Below are 20,090 nucleotides of genomic sequence, written 5' to 3'. Positions count from 1 at the left end.
GTGTTGTCTTCTCCAATCCTGGTTCTGGGCTTTGACTAATGTTCACAAACATTGGCAGGTTGTATGTGTGTGTGTGTGTGTATGTATGCACGTGTGTGTATGGTTTTTGCTTCAAATGTTATTTGGTCAGCTGGTAGGATTGTGGGCAAAATCACCTTGTATGAAAACACTAAAGGTTTGGCAAAACAATTGGAGAGGAAGCAAACAAGTCGTGTGGAGAGAGACACAGCTGATGACCACAGAACTCTGGAATAAATGAGTTATAAAGGCACAAATTAGAAAAATGACTGCTCTTTGGGAATATATAAATATTTGAATGTTGTAATTGTTTTTCTAATTTGCATTGGACTGTGAGGTTTTCTTGGGAGATCATATTAATAAATGGCCTTGATAATTGCATGTCAGAGGGTTGGTTAAATTTCCTACACGTGGCATCTGTCTCAGGTTGACATTATTAGTGGTTGTTTAAATACAGATCGTTTGATTTTATTAGGGAGCACTTGGCCCAGGTGGTGAGAAGAGCTGCCCACTAAATTTGGAGAAATGTCATAAAGGGGTTGCAATCTATAATTGCAATCAGGAATCTCTTCAGGGCTGAGAGTGAGAGTTTTAACAGCTTTATCTTTTCTCTACCTCCTTTTTCCTCTTGGTGGTTAGAAAAACAGAGAGAAGCTCAGAATGACACAAATGAAAAGTGAAAAGACAATTATACTCAATTACACACTAATCACTGACTATCACCACTGCCTAAGCACCAAGAGGGCATTCTAATAGGCAGAAAATGAGATTTTAATGGCACAAAGGGTGGCCAAAATAACGACTCATATATCTTTGCCTTCTTCGTTTTCTTCAACTTGTGGTGTGTGTCTTGGGAGAGAAGCTCCTGGGCTCTGCGCAATGGTGATAACTCTGAGCAGCTGAAAAGTTCAAAGCCGCTGGAGTTGAAAAGAATGGATGGCAAAGGCAATGAAATAAACATTTCTGCCTAAAGGCAAAAGTTCATAAATCCTTTTTTGTAACAGTAAATGTAATTAAGTTTCATAGATTCCTATAGCACATCCTGGGATTAAAAAAAAATAAGAGGTGGCTTTAAACCTCAACCGAAAAATAACATGAAAACAATGAAAGTGCTTCCTGTAGGACTTGAGTGCAGTTAGTTTCCAAGTACTGGCATTTGTGGGTGTGATTTTGCATGAAAATTGTGGACTTATATCAGTAGAGTCATATTTAAAATACCCAAGTTCATAGCCTATAAAATTATTCCACAGTCTACAAATAACATCTGAAGTAGTTGTTGAGGTTTTTAACATTAGCATTTTGAGGTTATAGAAAAAAGCTCTTTATGAACATGATTTAGTCACAAGTTTTAATAAAAGTAAACTTCAATCCTAGCCAGTTCTGTCAGGCAAGGTCTAGGATTCCATCAGCATTTCTTAGTACCTTATTTTATTCCATCATTATAAAAATCATAATATGAACCCCCATTCTATAAGTGAAACTGCAAGTTTCTCAAATGTTAAGTGTATGATCTTGTATAAGTGTATTATATAAGTATTACATAAATGGATTCACTGGAACTTGATCTTTAAAGTGCTAATCCTTGACTTTAAGGAACCTGGCTATGGTTCCAGAGTTGGTGGTAGGGCGGAAATCATTCCAATATCAAGCAATGGAAAATTCCACAGACAATTCTCCCTGTTTTTCTTTATTCTGTTTTATATATTATGTTAATTCCTTACTTACTACATTGTAAATATCCAGAATCTTTTGCATTGCTTTTATACATTTCCACCTCAAACCTCCACTGAGAATCCATGTTGCATTAGTTCTTATAGCCTCCCCCTGAGTTAGCAAAGAGACATATAACAATATTTCCTAGGCAAAGTGAGAGACCAGAAGACAGGAGTAGATCAGTTTTTTTGTAGGACATATTTACAAAACAATGGAGTAGGAGAATTGGAATTAGATCTCAGATTTCAAAAGCCTTTGGAATTGATCACTGCTCAAGAATGCCCCTATTTAGGTAAGAGATGTCTGCAGTACTTTTGGTAGCATTATTAAGAGTTCCATAAAGAAAAATTTAAGGCAAAGGGCTCATGTCTAGCAATGTGATTTACCTGTTAACTTTAGAAAAGACCAAAGAAAGGATAGTGATCTTTTAGTCATTGCTTATTCTACAGAAGTGCTTATTAATATATTGGGTCATATAATACTAGCAGCAGAACTAATGTTGTGATTTCTCCTCTTCCTCTCTGCATCCTCACCTCCCTCCTCCACCTCTGTATGGTCATCTAATTTGCAGAAAAATCAGCTGAGACCCAAAGAGATTATGACCTGATGCAAACCAAGCAACTGACTGGAGGGAACAAGGACTAGCACCTAGGACTTTTGATTCCTGCTCTATGGTCTTGTCCACTTTCCACTTAACACACTGTTGACATGACAAAAGAGAGGTGGAGAGTTGTAGTCATATTTTCAAATGATTTAGTAGAAACCAGTTTTCTAAACTTTTGGGGTTAGGTTAACTTGCATTCTTTTTGCTTAATCTTTCCATTTTTCTTTTCTAATAATCAAAGTACTGCATGTTTATTGTAGAAAAAGGCAAATTTTAAAAAAGTGTCTTTAGAATAGGAAAAAAATTCCCTTAAGAGAACCACTATTAATATTTTTTATATATTGTCTTCTAGCTCTTTTTGTATCACACCTTTTTGAACAACATAATTGGGGTAATGGTGGTATTGCTTTGTACTTGGCCCTTTCTCTGCCTCTACTTGTTGACCCTGGCCTTTTCCTACTGAACAATCAAAGCTGGTTTAAGCTGGATTGGATAAATTGAGTCATTATGGTTAAAACCTTGTACATCTCTTCAGTGGAGGCTATTTGCCATGCTAAATATATTTCTGCATTTTATTTGACTTTTCCCCCTAGTGTCATTGAAATGAATGTGTTGTTTACCATTCAAACTTGAAAAGCACATATTAGAATGTGTGTGAAACAGTGTAGAATGTGCTTTCTAGTTTCTGGTCTAGGAAAGGAATTAATAGGCAACCACAAGGAGAGGCAAATCACTGCCCTGTATTTGTCTGTCTTCATCTGAATCAATGTCATTGGACAAGTGGGGCTTTGAAGATGCCCTTGGTGCTTTCCTTAGCCCAAGGGTGGGCGTGAAACAGTGACTCAGAAGGGTGATGCCCATCCAGGAGGTCAGGTAGCATAGTAGTAGACTCATGTGTATTTGTGACAATTTTAAACTCGAAATACCAACAAAACCCTTTTAACAGCATTGATCATATCCTTCCGTGGGTCATTGAAATGAGTTGATGGACTACCAAATAGTGAGTTTTGCTTGTTCTGAGGGAATGAACACCTATATTGGGATAATCCCATTTTACTTGTGGAAAAACTTGATGCCAAGGTAGCACCAGCTTCTTCTTCTTTTTAGATTTTATTTATTTATTTGAGGGGTAGAGTTACAGACAGAAAGAGCGAGAGACAGAGAAAGATCTTCCATCTGCTTGTTCACTCCCCAAATGGCCACAACAGCCGGAGCTGAGTCAATCTGAAGCCAGGAGCCAGGAGCTTCTTCTGGGTCTCCCATGAGGATGCAGGGGCCCAAGCATTTGGGCCATCTTCCATTGCTTTCCAGTCCATAAGCAGAGAGGCTTAGCCCACTATATCATAGTGCTGGCCCAAGTAGCAGTGATAAAGTGATTCACTATTAGGGAGAAGAACCAAATATCTCACTTGAGTTGTTACTGATTCTTTTATGAACACGAATAACACATTTCAGTAGCTGGTATCTGCCAGAGGAACATATTGTGCTAGGGAGTTTTCAGTGGGCTCTGGTTGAATATTAGACCTGACTTTCCTGCAGGCATGGTTGAATGGCTTCAGAAATGGAGGGCTTGGCTTCCCATTGCACTGAAGGCTGGGGCTGTCAGAGAACTTGAAGCAAGAGTCTCAGTGATGGGTTAGGAGGGGTATAAGCTAATGGCTTCAACCTTTCTCTCTTTTCTGAGTAGCTGCTAACCTGAACACCCCTTTTACGGGGCAGTGTCTATATGTGGAGAAGAAAGCCATCCAGCTCACTCCAGTGAGCGTTCCCCTGCAATAGCTGAAGCTCTTTTGGAAGAGTTTTGTTTTCTTCCTGCGGAGAGCAGTGTGAAACAAGGGGAAGTACTGACCGTTTATTTCCCTTCCATCACAGACACTCTGTGACCAGCACCTTCCTGCATGTGCAGGACGGAAAAGGAATGCTGACTTGGAATATGAAGCGCCAAGGAAATATTACCATATGTTCAAGACGTGAGAGTAATTAACATTTGGCTCATGTTCTTCCAATTAACTTTCCTTCACAAGAAATAATACTTTCCTGCTCCCCACTCCCAAAACATACATAGCCAGCCTCCTCTCCCTGCAAATAAGACCAATTAAATTAAGGCCCTTTTATCATTGCATGCTCCACCCTGACCCTACTTCTACAAGCTTCGCAATTCTTGGGTGACAGCTTCTCATGATTTCTTCAGTGAAATTCAGTATCAATGGGCAACATGGCTTCCAGGGAGATTTTCTATTGTTCTGCAATGCACAGAAATGGGCCAACTTGGTTGCATTTAGGGTTCATCAACCATTGCAAATGATTCTTCAAATGTTTTGGGTTTGGTAAAACCTAAAACACATTTTTGCCAAGCACTTTTCCTCCTTAATTTTTCAAACTGTGTATTTTAGGGAAAATTTGATCCATATGGTTTTGATTCATTTGCTCTTATATCACTGACTTTTTTTTTTCCTATGGAGCCATTTGATATCCAAGAAGCTTTCTGAGCCTTTCCTATGTTCATTTTGAACATTTTCCTTCTTAAAAAGAGGAAGTCCTGTTTGCAACCTCAGGGGTCATAAATTTTGAGTACCTCTCAATTCAGCAATACTTACAAATACATTTGGTATAAATCTGGATTATTATGAACACATTTTATGTTTAGAGCAGATGGGCAGATTTTGGTTTCTAGTTTATGAGTGAAACCAATGACAAAATAAGAAAATAGGCTTAAATTACAAAAAAAAGTTTTGTTTTAGAGAATGTTTAACTGTTATTAATAAAGCCCATGGTAAGAGCTATGCTCAGAGGCCTTATTGCAAGTTTGGTTCAGGTCTTGGGTAAGATGTAATTGAATAACCAGTACACCTGTCCTATTTCATGGATAATCTACTGAGGAAAGGAAAAAATTCTCATAAAGATTTGTGTACCAGACTTGGAAATGCTTGAATGTTTGCTCACCGTTCAGCACTTCAGGAACAAAGAGTTGGTCTGCAGATCTCATCAAGTTGATCCACCGTTCATCTGTTAAGTCTGGCTGAATCATCACAACCTTCCGATGATGAAGTACCACTTCTGAAAGAGACTCAGATAGAGCGGACAGATCTTTATACTTAACAAGATTGTGGTTAATAGCATAAGATGCTAGGATCAACTTTTGTTCTTATTCACATCTTACAAAAGAAGACCTTTAACTCAACCACCCACCCAGTTGCTTTTAAAGAATAATATTAAAATTGAGATTATTAGTGTGTAATGTATGTAAATTGCATATTTGGTGTCAGCTACGCCTATTAGGCAGTGTCTCCATTTCATGCATATATGTATTAGACCATCGTGGTTCCATTTCAAATTAGATTTCAATTGCTCAGCACAGTTTCTTTTGACAAACATTTGTTAATCCTGAAACTTATTAGGGAAAAGCATTTAAGTGTTAATATGTGTACACAAAATTCAAGACTGCTTTTGATTTTGCTTGTCATTTTTAGGACCATATTGTTAACAGTGATCTCAAATTCTTTAGCTGCAAGACAACATGAGAGTTGTTTGTCCATCCAAGGTCTAAGAATTTACTAGAAATTTGATTGGTATGTGTGTGTGTGAGTTGTTAAAAATGGTTGTGATGGGCACTTTTCTATTTTACCTGTTATGATGAAAATGTTTTTCACCATAGCATGGTAATTCCTTTCCCTTCTTTTGGACCATAAGGTTTACTCTGATGGTATAGCCAGCTCATATTGTAAGAGATTGAATTTTCTGGACATTTTCAGGTACATGTCTGAAATATACTTGATGCTAGTCTTGCTGATAAGCCATTTGTCTTGTCCATTTCACACACAGGTTGCAAATCTGTGTCTTTAGTCCACTTTCTTTTTTTCTTTTTCTTTTTTTTCTTTTTTGACAGGCAGAGTGGACAGTGAGAAAGAGAGACAGAGAGAAAGGTCTTCCTTTGCCGTTGGTTCACCCTCCAATGGCCGCCGTGGCCAGTGCACTGCGGCCAACGCAGAGCGCTGATTCGAAGCCAGGAGCCAGGTGCTTCTCCTGGTCTCCCATGTGAATGCAGGGCCCAAGGACTTGGGCCATCCTCCACTGCACTCCCGGGCCATAGCAGAGAGCTGGCCTGGAAGAGGGGCAACCGGACAGAATCCGGCACCCTGACCGGGACTAGAACCGGGTGTGCCGGCGCCGCTAGGCGGAGGATTAGCCTAGTGAGCCGCGGCACCGGCCTAGTCCACTTTTATCACAGTGAAGAACCAGACCAGCAGGTGGCCAGCCACCAACCCATTCCCATAGGGTGTGTTTCCTTCCCTTTACACTTTGCAGAAATTCATCTGTGGAAGAAAAAGGAGCGATTCTGATTAAAGTGATTTGTTGGGTGTCAAACAAAGCTGGGACAGAGAGACATTCCATATTCAAGTGACAGGCTCTCAGGAGCTTGAACATCTTTCTGTTTCGTTTCTGAAGCAGTTCATGAGCTCATTAGCAGGGTTGCGGAAATCTCATATGTTTATGAAGGCTCAGGCATGTTTGCGATCATGAACGAGCCAATTTCAGCCACACAGGAAGAACCATGGAGATTTGTGAGTTTGTGTTCTGCCATATTGGGCTTTTGAGATGTTCTGCTTCGTGGTGACAATATTGCTGTGAATCCATTTGTTCAATCAGTGTAGGTTCTGATTGATCTGGTGCCTTTGGTTTCTTTCTCAAGGCTGTGGTTGCTACCCATAAAGAAAATGAGGAGAGCCCTGGTTTATTTCAACTCCAGCCATAGCCTTGTGAATTAGTTAAATTTGGATAATTGTGAAACAACTATTTGGCCAAAATCTCCTTTTTAAAGAAAGAAGGGAAGCAGCAGCCAATGACTGAATTTTGTGTGTCACTGAAATGATCCACAAAAAACAAACAAAAAAAAAAAACCCCTTTCCTGCTGAATTAAATTTTTTTTTGTGATTTCTGAAATGTTTTAAACAGAAACTCTGTCAACTATGTTCTCCAGAATGTTGGACAAATCAAATGCAACAACCTCTAGGTTTTTAGGCCATTTGAATTTCTCCAGTCATTGAGGGGAAGAAAAATTGAGTGTGATTGCTTCATCTCAGAGTAAACTGTTAGAATAAAATGTTTTTCTTTGTAGTCAGCAATACACAGGAAAGTCGTGCTAAATTCTAGTGTAAGGTCAATGGTCTGAATCAACCCTTTATATGTGGCTGGAATGCAATGTAAAGCTTTTAATTTATTACTGCATTTGCAAAAATGGCAATATCTACAGAAATCTGAATACTTGCATATTTATTCAATTAGGGGCTGAATGTGCGCTTTGTACTGCAGGCACAGAAGACTGGATTCAGTTATTAGTTGTGTACTATATATTTTTTTGTTTTTTGTTTCATTTTTCCTAAAGAATCTGTCTTTGCTGCACAGTCTGGGTTTCATCAGAGGTGTATATTTTTCCATGTATAGTATAATATTTTAAAACTACCCTTGACATTTAGCTGGAGGTCAGTAAACTAGAATTCCTGAGATTAGTGATTGCATTGTCCTTGTTGATCAATGAAAAAGATGGCAAATTGGGGGACCTTCTGAGACAGTGCACTTTGCAGAACCGCAGAGTAGTATTTCTGCACTGAAAGGAGTGTTTTTTAGCTGTGAGATGACTGTGCGGCCAATCCTCAGCGCTTACGAAGGAGGCAAGCATTAAAGAAATAGTTATCCTTATTCTCCACCATGATCTATTGATGTCTCATTTTGGGCAGCAAAAATCTAGTTAAACTATTGCATCTGTTCTGAGGTTTACAAATATCCCCTGTAGAACTGATCCTCTGTCTGACTCCCTGAGAAAAATTCTAGCTCAATGTCAATGCTTCCATGACTCTTTTAGGCAGAATTTCTTGATTTAGCCTCTGTAGATGCCACATTACTGTATTTACACCTTGTTAAGTTCACATACCACACTATACTACACTCTATTATAATATGTCCACTTATTCCCTCTTTGACCATCGGCTTTGGAAGCAACGGTATTGTGCTTTAATCATCTTGAATACCCAGAAATTAAACTGAGCCTCATAATAAAATTTGTTCCCCAAAATGAGCTTGTTGGAACAATAATTTATGGAAAAACATCCCAAATGAGTGATTTGGTAAAAGATAATAAATATCCATATCTAAAGATCCAGATTAGATATAGATATCTTTCAGTGCCTCCTTGTACATTATGCTTCCAGAGGCTCTGACAAGTCTTGGAAACATACTTAAGTGCATTTAACTCAGTGTTCTCCCATTTGACTGTGGAGCCCCTTTGTTGAATACCAAGCTATCGAATTTTGAGAACATTTCCTAGCAAGTACTGGATGACAGAAAACACAGGTGGAGATCTGAGTTGTTATCCATCCTCTTCTGAAATGGTTCCCTCCAGCCCCTGCCCCTCCCAGGAGAACCTTTCTTTCTAATTAATGTCTGCTGTTATCTTCTACATCAACACATTGTCAATCCTCTATATAGAAACTTGGTTTGTATGGAAGTTTTTAATTTTAAAGAAGAGGTTCTAAATTGCTTAACGATGTTTAAAAAAGGCAAATAAGGGAGTAAGGAAAGAAAGAAAATTCCCGTTTAGTGGGTTGATTGTGATGTGTATGTAACTCCCCAGTCCAAAGACAGGCCAAGGTCAAAAGGACTAGGTGGTGAGACTTCAGTCCCTACTAGCTGTGTGTCCTCAGATAAGTTGTTGAAACTTTCTTCTGTTTCACCTTCTCAAACTTGCAAGGTCTAAGAAAAGAAGGGTCTTCTTGAGCTCTGTCAAGGAACCTGGTCCTTAGGAAATTTAACTGCTTTTACAAAAGTAAGAATATTATTGCAATGGCTTTCATTATTTTTTTAACATAAAACTTTTTATCGAATTGCTAATTGATCCTCGACTTTAAGTGCTTCCTATTTTTTTTTTTAAAGATTTACTTATTTATTTAATTGAAAGAGTTACAGAGAGAGGAAGGTGAGGCAGAGAGAGAGGTCTTCCATTCACTGGTTCACTCCCCAGATGGCTAAAATGGCTAGAGTTGTGCTGATCGGAAGCCAGGAGACAGGATCTTCTTCCAGGTCTTCCTTGAGGGTACAGAGGCCCAAGGACTTGGGACATCTTCTACTGCTTTCCAAGGCCATAGCAGAGAGCTGGATTGGAAGTAGAGCAGCAGGTCTTGAACTTGCGCCCAAATGGGATGCTGGCACGGCAGGCGGTGGCTTTACCTGCTACGCCACAGCACCAACCCCTCTTTTTGTTTTTTAAATAGCATATGAACCTCTGACAAAAATATATGTTTGCTTTTTCTTGACAAATAAAGCCAATGTGGAAAGTGGATGACATCAAAGGAAAGGCTGTTTCTTGGTGGATTGGAGTATTTTCAGATATTCCACTTTGACAATTTAAAGAAATAAGGACTTATACTGATTACCTTTCAGGATGCAGTAATTTTAATATGTCTGGATAAGATAGTCCCCCAAAATATAATGTGCTAAAATTGGTCTTGAGTAATTTGTATCATAACAGGAAAATTAACTACAACAGAAAACAAGAAGCAATCATCTTTCATTCCATGAGGTTAAGAATGGAGAGGGGAAATGGTTGTCCTACTGTTTTCTTATTTTTTTTTTGACTTATTGAAATATAATAGCAATATGAACACATTTTAAATGATCTAGTTATTTATTTTCATTTAACTTGAAAGATAGGGGTGGGGGCAGAGAAAGGAGACAGAGAGAGAAAGAGAGAGAGAGAGAGAGGCAGGCAGAAGCAGTGAGATCCTCCATCTGCTGGTCCATTTCCCCAAATGCTCACAATAGCCAAGGCAGGGCCAGGCAAAAGCCAGGACCCTGAATCTCCATCCAGGTATCCTGCGTGGGTGCAGGGATTCAAATACTTGAACATCACCTGCTGCACCCAGAATGTGCATTAGCAGAAGCAGGGTAGTTGGTACTCCAAACAGGCACTCCAGTATTGGATGTGGGTTCCTGAGTAGTGACCGAAGAGTTGTGTCACATGTCAGCCCCCTTTTCTTTAAAACAAATTATTTATTTATTTTATGAACATGAATGCGTTTAAAAATATAGTTTTCTACAATGCTAGATACTGGGTAAATTGGAAGCATTGTACTTACCTCAAAGTAGAGGAATCTGATGCACTCTCACTAGCAAAGGATAAAGGTAGAAACAAAAGGTGTAATGGAAAGATTTTGAAAGTGAGGGACACTCTAGCTAATTTTGAGTCAACCAAATGAAGAACATCCTTTTAATCACTAGATAATAAGGACTTTATTTTGTTAAAATCTGCAGAATCAGAGTTAATTTCCATAGATCAAAGAACTATGGCTGTCACTTCACTGTGGGCTCTGTGTGTTGCCAGTCTTCATCAAGTTTCCTGTGCAACAGGAGACATTGCTACTGCACAATTAATGATCAGAACACCAGTAAGCTTCCCTATGGAAAAGTGAATTTAGCATCATTCTTGGTACACAGTCCCCTGAGTAGGATAAGTGAGGGAATTGAAGTGGATAGGATTTTAGCTTAGTGGTGTTGTAGGTTCTGTGTTCTCAGATGTTGGCTTCTGTTTGTAGAGTTGCTCATACATCTTAAATTAATGTTTATTCTACTTTACCACAAAGCCTGTGAAACAGACCAGAATTTCCTAAGGAGTGGGTTCATCCTTAGACTTCTGCAAGACTATCCTATACCTTCCCATGATTAACACAGATATTTTTCTGGTATCTACTCATCAGTGTTACATTGAAATCAGTATCCCTTGATCTTTGCAGCTTTGTCTTTTTCTAAGGACAGACCTTACTTTGCATGAAGGCAGAAGAACACTGCTCTTCTATAGTCTTCAAGCATTTGGTAGAAGGGTCTTATGATATTGCTTTTGGGCATCCACAGAAATATTTGCCTTCATCACATGATCTTCTTTAGTATACCGATCAGAATGGCTGCCTTCCAGGTTGTTAGAATGCTGAGTGGAGTGGAAAATCTTTAGGGAAGTCCAGTATCACTCTGCTTGGCAGTGGCTGAGTTGAAGTTCTTCTTGTTAAAAGATGATGTGCATGTTTAGTTTGTTGTAAGTTACTGTGAATGTTAGAGATGCACATCAGGACTCAGCAAGGTTTGCACTTATAAACGGTTATTAGGGTTAACTCATCTTGGGTTACCTTAAAATTAGAAATTTTAAAATGCTATCTCATTGGAATATTGCAGGATGCTCAAACCTAGAGTTTTTCCCTTTCTATATTTAGAATCCTAAGTCCCAAAGGGTCAATTAGTATTTAGTGAACGTGTCCTGAAGTAGTCAAGAAATGAAACCAAGATACATGTTTGATTTTTCACAGTCATGTTTTCAGACAGGTTTCTGAAAGGGTGATATGTCTGAGTGCACACTGTTTAGATGACTACTGTGGTTATGAGAAATTTCCTGAAACAAGAAGAGTTAACAGCAGGTAATGCCATTCCTCCCCTAAAGAGTTTGAGACTCTCTGTGTTAAGTGATGAATGAGGGTATCTGACCCACATCTGTTTTTCATTAGAATGGAACATTGCCCTGACATCGTTAGGAGCATTTGTCAAGATTCCCTGGACAGAGCTTCTGTAAATTACATGCTGCAAATGTGTCAGGGTCAGATAAGAGGATATCATTAACTCCCCCAAGTTTACTCAGGGCTCTGTCAGTCCATCTTAATATGCTAACAGCCAGCAATATTCCTTGAAATGTTTTGTTATATTTTTCATTCATAGAAGAAAGAACCATGTATGCTATACCCCCTAATATTACACATGTTCTTTTCTCATAAATCATATTAATTATAGACATGGTCACAAAGCATACTAAATGCAGGCATGCGTATATGAATTAAAACATATGAGAATTTTATTACGCCCATGATGGGTCTAACAGTCAAATACCAACTATATTAACTGGCATACTTTTTCATTTTTCTTAATGGGCTTATTTTATTAATAATAGATGGACATGGAACACTATTGCTCATCATTGGCTAGCAGTAAACTATCTCTACATATACCTCTTGCAAGCCATTTTTATGCTAATTCTTTGCCTAGATTTATATTTTCAACATCAGGCCCTAAAGAATATCATTATCAGTTTAACAGTTTAGCTCTACTGAGAAATAATAAATGGTCTATAGAAGCAATAAAATTATAGTTACAAGGTCACAGGATTATAGATGAAAGCATATGTAGATTTTAGAGTTTAACTGAGACAATACTTACTGTACTCATACGCATATAAACCACCCTTGTTTGGCATGCATGCTCTTTCAACATGCATTAAGCATAGCTACCTACAAAATATAAGCTTAGGATTAGAATGCAACACAAGACATATTCAGCGGGACATTTTACATGCATTAGTTTTCTCTCTGGTTAGGTAAAGGTCAGCCATGCCCTTCCCATAACTCTCAGGATGGGTGAGAAGGTCACCCTCCAGACCTTAAGAGAAACTTCTGCCTGCAGGCAACTTCCCCCTTACAGCTTTCAAACAGACAGGCCCCCAAATCTAATTATTTAGATGCTAATCAACTGCAGGATAATTCCTACGGCATTTGAATCTGAAGACATTTTCAGGCAAGTCTTGCTGTTTGAGGCTTTTCAGCCTCGAAGAGGCAGTCCTAGAAATTTAACCATTAGCTGACAACAGTAAGCTGATATTGACAAAAGACATTTGATAAACACTTGAATATTTTTTTTTTGGTTCTGAAAATAAAATATATCTAAATAAAAAATAGGCAGTCAGTTGACTTTTGGAGGGAAGGTTGCAAGGCTTAATACAAAACCCTGTTGTATAAAACTGTAATTCATAATTTTTTAAAAAGCAACTAAATGTGTGTTATTAATTGTTAAGTCAGAAGAACTTACTTAAGAATAGAGAAGAAAATAAAGAAAGGAACCAGCATTCCTCCTAAAGAAAAAAGGAGCTCCTGAATATACATCGTAATTTGCTAAATCATTTTAGATTTCTGATAAGCTCAAAGAACTTTCAACTGACAGCAAAACCATAATGCTTGTGCCAAGACAAATATTTTCCAGACACATCATTTTAAATGTAAATCTTAATTTGGCCGATGGTTTTTATCTTTTATATTTAATCTTACAATAGGAAAATTAATTCAAGAGAAATATGGCATGAAGCAATTGTAAAGAGTTAGTTTTTCCTGAACCATATAATCTTCAATCAAGATATAAACAACCTATTTGGAATTCTGAAACTCGAGAATGAGTTTAAAAAGATCTTCAGCAAATGTCTCTAATAATGCCAAAGAAGTGTGGGCATGAGATTCTGAGGCTCTGAGTGTGTTTTTAAAGTTTTTCTGTAAAGCAATTTAGAAATGGTGTCTGGGAAACATTTTGGAGGTGACAACTTACAATCTGCTCAATAGATTTTTTTTTTCCAGATGTGTCACCTAAGAATTGTACATAATTAGAAGTAAAAAAGTAGTGCTCATCTCCCTTTCTTTAAGCAATGGGACAAACCAGAGAACTTTCTTCAAGAAAATCTTACTGCATCTCCTGGATTTACCTGGCATTTAATGAAAATGTGTGAGCATTCAGGAGATATAGCTGAGTAGCCTTGAATTTCTTTCTTTTACTGGGAAATTGGTGAAAACCAATGGATTGTGCTCCCCCACCCCATTCCCGAATTAAAAGAAAGGTGGTAGGGTACAGAATTCATCCCTGTACTAGAAATAGTTTTCTCATGGTTTAAGAAAGGGAAAAATCCATTTTACAACAAATGAAAATTTTCTTCTAGGCTTTGAATAATAACTTGCTATGGGAAAAGCATGTATAAGAGGAATCTTGACATATTCTTGAGAAGAAAATATGATTGGAAGACATCCCGTGGCCTTATGGAGGGAGTTCTGTTTGTTTACCTACTTCTTTGTGCACCAAAAGCAATTTCCATAGCTACCATGGAACCACATGACGCACAGAACAGCTTTTAAAGGAACATACATAAAAGTGTCACGCGACTCTTCCACAGAGATTTGAGGTTTTAAACTATGTTAGCGGAAAGTAATGCATTTTCTATCAATTTACTCACTTTTACCCCTCAACACACATTTTAAAAAAATGTTTTAAATGACAAGTTATTAAAAGCGTACATTTTTCAAGTTTTCTCAATGTGCATTTTTGACATAAATGATGTTATATTTACCAATCTCAGTTTCAAACCAAATGTAGGAAAATGTTAGTGCCTCATCTCCCCCATCTTCCCTGTTTAAGTCTTGAGATCATGATTCTAATATGTGGAAACAAGAACTTGTGGAAGAAAGTCTGCCTCTTGGGCTCTATCAGGGAAGGAAAAGCCACCACAGATAACTGGTCCCTGGCCTCTCTGTTGCCTCACATCAGCCACTGAGAGTGTTGGGCGCTGAGCTGTGTGGACTAAGGCTAATGCAGGAGCCCTTAGTTGGATCACATTCTGGGAGATCTAAAAGGCATTCTGGTCTACAGTCTTTGAGAATTTACCTTTCTCTTGTGCTAGAACATGAGCCTGCAGGCAGTTCTGTGTGTCCTCCATCCTCTAGGGATATATTTCAAGGTTGTGGCGTTAAATCCTGTCCTAAAAGTTTGCTGGTGCAGTGACTGCAAAATGTTGCTGCCTGAACATTATAAGCTGATGTTTGCATATGGCAAGGACTTTTTTTCTTCTTTAGGATCTTCCTGAGTCCCCTGCCCGGCCCCTGCCCCACCCCTCTCATAGACAAGTTATTCCTGGCTTCAAAATTATGCATACAAGTAAGTTATGGCCAGGGATTTTAAAAAAGTTTATTGCAAAAATATACACATAGTTCATGGAAAATGTGCATGTTTTGAATAAAATTCTGCTCTGAGCATTTCAACTGTTAGCTGTGAATATTCTATGCATGTAGAATATTCCCTTAAAATGACATGCCATTAACTGAGTCTCAAGTAAGGAACATCATGAAGGACTTTAATAATTAAAAATGTATGTTCCTTTGTATCCATTATCACTGGCTCTCTTTCTTCTCTGAACTGGTGCAGTTGCAAAAATTGCTTTTTCTAAGGGCTTGTTTGTTTTTTAGTTAATACAACATATTTCTAGTAAGAGACTTTCTCTGTATCTGCTTTCATGAAAAAGTCACATTTTTGTACCTTTATTTTGCCTGTCCATTCTTGCTCGTCAGACTGGAGCACAAAAATGTACTCTTGATTTAAAAGGTGTGTGCTTCACACCGAACAACTTCCCCTTTAAAGACTTTTCTCTAATGCATATGACTAATTTGGGGTGAAGTAAAATACTCAGTAGATTAGTCTGTCAATTGAAGTCTATGAATTTTCCAAGTTTACATTTTAAAATCATCTACATAAACTCAAAGAAAGGTGAAGAAGAATAAAAATCCACATAGGTGGAAGAACATCCAGGAAATATTTCCATGCCTTCTTAGCTATGTTCAAGTTTTTAAAATGAGGAGGAGAAGAAATCATCTTACTATAAACAGCATAGAATCCATATTCTGGAGTTCTATTGATTCTTTATTTTTGACTTTCACTTTCTGCAAATCCCCAATAAACAAAACCATGTTATATGACAAATCTTGATTCTCTTAGAATTTAACTCATTTTCAGAGAGTTAAAAAATATTTTGCCACATATCACAAGGAAATTTAGACCCCTGGGACCTTTCAAAATTTGGGCATTGCTGGAGCCAGCACTGTGGTATAGTGGGTGAAGCTGCTGCCTGTAGCTCCAGCATTCCATATAGGCATTGGTTTGAGTTCTAGCTGCTCCACTTCCAATCCAGCTCCCTGCTAATGGCCTGGGAAAAGCAGCAGAAGATGTCCTGAGTGTCTGGACCCCTGCCACCCCTGTGAGAGACCCAGAAGAAGCTCCTGCCTGGCTCCTGGCTCAGTCCTGGCCATTGCGGCCATCTGGGGAGTGACCAGTGGCTGGAAGACCTCTCTGTCTCTCCCTCTCTCTGTGACTCTGCCTTTCAAATTGATAAATTTGATAGCGAAGTTGGGCATTACAGTGTTGCTTTACCTACGCTGGCCCATGCACACACAAACATACACACACAGTTGCTCCAAGGAAAGGGAGATAATGAGAGGAATACTGAGGAAGAAATGGTGAACTGTCTTGCCCTCTGCCTCTCAGCTAATTGATGATGCATCAGTTGAAAGCATTAGTTCAAGATTCCTTGGTTTTGGAATATGAGGATACTTTCTGGAATACAGACCAGTTCCCTGTGCCCACCCCCAATGCTCCCACCTTGCTGGAATCCTTACATCCAGGGTTCTCTGGTCTGAGATTACTCTTGAGTGAGAGCTGCTTTGCCATTAGCACCAAGGCCTATAGTCAGGGCTTGATTTTTACTTCTGCCCTCTCTTCTTGCTCCATTGGCTTTAAACTTCCTCAAATAAATCAGGACTGTTCTGGAAACATTGTGCATTTAAATACTTCTAAAGTAGGATACTTACTGAGTAAATATGTAAATATTTAAACACAGAATTTAAATACTTTGTAAGTAGGAGTGTTTTGTGGAGACTTCACCCAGCAGTAAGTCCCCTCCCCTCGCCACCCCCCCCCCTCCCTGCAAAGGTTTTTGAGCCCTGCCATGGACATGTACAAAGTAGGGAAAAATCACTTTCTTTCTTATGTGGCAGTTTTCCAGCTGCTAAATCAATCACCCACTTATTTCCATCACTGGCTGTTGGACGGGTCAGTGAGCTTGAGTTTGCAAAACATTCACCACGCTGATCGGAAAGTTGTTCTGTTAACACTCTTTTTTTTGAAAAGTTGTTTTACTCTCCAGAGTTATTTATGAAACTGAACTTTTGAGAACATGTTTGCATTTCAGGCTTGTCTTTCTGTTTAACACTTCTCTATACAAACTGTTGTTTTAGAGAAGAAACGAAAGAATAAATAATAATGGCAGTCACTTGGAGATTGTTTAGCTTTCATTCATTTGGCATGAAATCTGTGCCAACTACTGTGTTAGGTACTGGGATACCAAGATGAGTAAGTTACTCCTCTCCAAGTTCACGCAAGTCAAAAGAGGAGACAGAAATAACGATTCCACAGTGAGAAGGGCGAGAAAAGCGCGTGGGACTAACTCTTTCTAATTACTGAAGGATGGTCAAGATAAGGAGACAGGACACCATGAAAAAAGACACAGGGGTCTCAGGATCCATGGAAAAAGAGCTTGCTTTTGTATCTATTTAACTTTTTAAATATGTAAGCAAATTCCTGTTTAAAATCACATGCAAAACTCCCAGATGGAAGATACGATTAAACTTTTTTTTTCTATATGTGGAGATATAATTTCTCTCCCTCTCCATCCCTTCTTTCTGCTTCTTTGAAATTCCAGTCTGATTTTATCACTGGAGACATGGTGTAATCTCTCTCTCTCTCTTCCCCTCTCCTTCCTTCCTCTCCTTTCCCTCGCTTCTCCCTCCCCTTTTCCTTTTTCTGAAACTGCAGTCAGATGTTATCTCTGGGCATGATGTAATAGCTCTGCCGCTCTGCATCGAGGTCACAGTCTTTCGGAAAACTCTTAACGGATTTCCAGAGAAACAGTAATTGGACTGTCCAGTTATTCATTCAACTACAGGCTACTCTGTGTTCCTCCCTGAATTTTAACTTCTTCCTCATCCGGCCTGTTTGTTTTAGGTAATGGGACTTCTGACCAACCACGGTGGGGTACCTCATCAACCTCAGACGGATTACGCCCTCTCCCCTCTCACTGGGGGCCTGGAACCTACCACCACGGTGTCAGCCAGCTGCAGTCAGAGACTAGACCACATGAAGAGCTTGGACAGTCTGCCAACATCTCAGTCTTATTGTCCACCCACCTATAGCACCACGGGCTACAGTATGGACCCCGTCACAGGCTACCAATACGGGCAGTACGGACAAAGTAAGCCTTGCACTTTCTAGGGGGTAATTTCTCCTGGAGGGAAAATAAATTCAGCTCATGCTTCAGCAAGGGGAACTGCCGGCATGATTAAGCCTTACCTCCCAAGATCGTTCCTGTGGCAAAGCCAGCCGACTGTTCCAGCAAGGCCTCCCTTGTATAATTATTTTCTTAGCTGATGTCAACAACATCTTGCGGTTATTAATTGCTGAGACGTGAAACCTGATTGCCACGAGGTAAAACACAGGGGCTGGCCAAAATGCAATAACCCCTGGCATTGGAAACACATGTTCTTAATGAGGTCAGCTCAAGGATCATATGGAGTGTAATCCCAGGGACACAGACTTGTGTCAAACTTGTCTCGGGAATAAAAATATTAGTCTCAATCCTTTGATACTATGGTATTAAATATGACATTGTCAGCCTGTAGCTGATATTGCCCCTTACTGTGAATTGTCCCAGCTTGACCTAAAAAGCTGCATGTGTTTCCTTACAGGTGCCTTTCATTATCTCAAGCCAGATATTGCATAAGTGAACTGTCCACTTGGAGCGAAAACTGGCCCTGTTTCTGGTCTCCACAGCTTAGACATGAAGAATCTTCTCAGAAAAAAAAAATCCACCCTTTGGGGAGAGGGCAGTCCCAACAGGAGACAAAGAAGAGTGACTGATTTTCTTTCTCCAGTAGCTGGTTTCGAGTTCTCTCAAACCTGTTGGACAAAAGCAATGGAGAAGAGGAAGAGGTGGAGCAATAAAAGACAAATGCAACATTTTATTGCAATGGTTATGTGTCAAAATATCCCAACTCTTTAGTGCTGATCATCAAGGAGCTAAACATTCCATTTGCATGCACCCACACATGTATGTGCGTGCATGTGTGTGTGTGTGTGTGTGTGTCTGAGATTTACCTGGACTTTTAAACTGTAGAAGGACAACACCCTCTCACATGTTTGATGTCCAAGCCTGATGCTTCTACAACTTCAAAACTGCTCCCTAATGAAGCAAGAATGGAGGACTCCTTAACTTGTACACACTGGAAATTGATATAAAAATAAATGCCACCATTTTTAGGAAGCTAGATTAGGTATAAAGGACCTCCTAAATAAATTATTTGTTATTATATGCTCATTTGTAATCTAGTTGTCAATAGACATCCCAGAGAAGATATGGGATCCCAGGAAGGAAAGTTTGTCTTCTTTTCCAGTGTTGGGAGAAGTGTGTGGCATTTTCCCCAACCACATTCACTTGGAAGCCAATCTGGGTGGCAGTGAGGGCCTGGTGGAGAAGAAGTGACATGAATTCACATATCTGCTTATCAGTGTGCAATACTGTGTACCTCACAGATGCTTTGGCATGGCCAAGGTGATATAAACTAAATCAGAACTATATTTTTTGCAGGTGCTTTTGTTTTTACAGCCCATAACTCATTACAGTAGAATGCAGTGATGTTTGCCATTTGCTGGACAACAAACACTTGGCACGCTCCTTTTGGCCGTCAGAGAAGAATACTTTTTAAATGATTACGTTTACATTCTTCTCTTTCCTATGAAAGACAGGGCAAGAACATAAATGTCCACGTGGCTCTCATGTGCTTTTAAATTATACAATGATATCCAATATTAAAAGATTATGGGAACTGAGGTTTACAGACATTTGTGTGATGACATTTTAGAATGTCAATAAATTCATTTTTTAAAATGTTAAGAGGAACAAGAAGGTGGAAGGCAGTGTTATTTATTTCTTTCTACTCTTGGAACCATGAATGAGTTAGGCACAGATACATTCCTTGTAGCGTTAAGATCTATGATGTAGTGAGTTAGTGAGACTAGACATAGTACCAAGTTTAGT

The 20,090-nt window shown here is 39.0% G+C and overlaps 1 protein-coding gene across 4 annotated transcripts in view; it reads left to right on the top strand.

The window, feature by feature from the left end:
• PAX3 (paired box 3) overlaps positions 1 to 19,632 on the top strand; it is a 100,494-nt gene extending 80,862 nt beyond the window's left edge. For 2 of the 4 annotated variants that reach the window (XM_062202059.1, XM_062202052.1), the window contains exons 8-9: positions 18,002 to 18,248; positions 18,742 to 19,009. In XM_062202059.1, the coding sequence (XP_062058043.1) occupies positions 18,002 to 18,248; positions 18,742 to 18,776 (282 nt within the window). In that variant the 3' untranslated portion in view covers positions 18,777 to 19,009. Of the gene's footprint in view, positions 1 to 18,001; positions 18,249 to 18,741 lie in introns of all 4 variants that reach the window. The other 2 variants (XM_062202043.1, XM_062202035.1) reach the window with 2 other exon arrangements.
• The last annotated feature ends 458 nt before the right edge of the window (positions 19,633 to 20,090 follow it).

The sequence above is a fragment of the Lepus europaeus genome, chromosome 1 (genome assembly GCF_033115175.1).
Source record: "Lepus europaeus isolate LE1 chromosome 1, mLepTim1.pri, whole genome shotgun sequence".
In the NCBI taxonomy this organism is placed as follows: domain Eukaryota; kingdom Metazoa; phylum Chordata; class Mammalia; order Lagomorpha; family Leporidae; genus Lepus; species Lepus europaeus.
Note: the sequence above shows the minus strand (reverse complement) of the source record. Positions and strands in the feature narration are given on the sequence as shown.